This window comes from Camelina sativa, unplaced genomic scaffold, assembly GCF_000633955.1.
Source record: "Camelina sativa cultivar DH55 unplaced genomic scaffold, Cs unpScaffold03383, whole genome shotgun sequence".
Taxonomy (NCBI): Eukaryota; Viridiplantae; Streptophyta; class Magnoliopsida; order Brassicales; family Brassicaceae; genus Camelina; species Camelina sativa.
The window spans coordinates 1-820 of NW_010924485.1; the positions used below are offsets into that span (position 1 = coordinate 1).

At 37.7% G+C, this 820-nt stretch overlaps 1 protein-coding gene across 1 annotated transcript; it reads right to left on the reverse strand.

The window, feature by feature from the left end:
- Positions 1 to 5: 5 nt before the first annotated feature.
- Positions 6 to 814, reverse strand: LOC104774521 (trafficking protein particle complex subunit 4-like; the record flags this gene model as incomplete). The annotated part of the gene is made up of 3 exons (XM_010499099.1): positions 721 to 814; positions 208 to 376; positions 6 to 118 (listed from the first exon to the last, which is right to left on the reverse strand). Coding segments are annotated over exons 1-3 (342 nt in total), but the record flags the coding sequence as incomplete, so codon positions are not given.
- Between the last annotated feature and the right edge of the window lie 6 nt (positions 815 to 820).

Genomic DNA, 820 nt, shown 5'->3' on the forward strand with positions numbered 1-820 from the left:
ATTTCAATCTCATAGAAAGGATTCTTCAAGACATAGTCAGTGTAGAGCTCATAAATGTATCTAAGGAGGCTCTCCATGTGAGGAGTACCAGGTTCACAAACAACAAAGAACTTAGTTCCTAAAAAAAGCAGAATCAACAATCAACATACAAGACAAAGAAATTGTGATGATGAAGATATCTTGCAAGTGGCGATGGATATTAATTACCAGGGAGAGACTGGAAACAATGTAAATCAAAAGTGTCGGCTTCAAGAAGCTCAATGCCAGTACAGCCATTAACAGGTGAAAGCTGCTGAGAAATGGCGTGCATTGAATGCCATAAACTAGCTACTCTCAAGCTATCATTCGTATCCATTCTTCCCTTTGTTCCACAATCCTGAATTTTCCCAAAATCCACCAAATACACACAGAACAGATCAAAAATCAAATCCAAACACAGTCTATGACTTAGTATTCGTCAATTTCAGATTTCGATCTCCAATTGAAGCAAATTTATTTTCTTAAATTGTTTCCGGCGAAGCAAATCAAAGCTAAAAAAATAGTCCAATTCTTTAGCAGAGCTAATCACAAACCCTAGAGTAATAGCTAAATCAGTGCATCTTCTAAACCTAGTGATGTCCAATTTTGGTCTCTCCCTACAACAAACTCGATGAATCAGGCGCAACTAAACATCAAATGAGTTCGGCGTAAGCTTCTATACATACAACTATGAGATCGTACCTTGTAGAATATCAAACCACCAGATTTGTTGATTATGTACAGACTGTAAATCGCTGCCATTTTTCTCCGATAAGCTTCAACGATCCTCCAACCCGAGAAA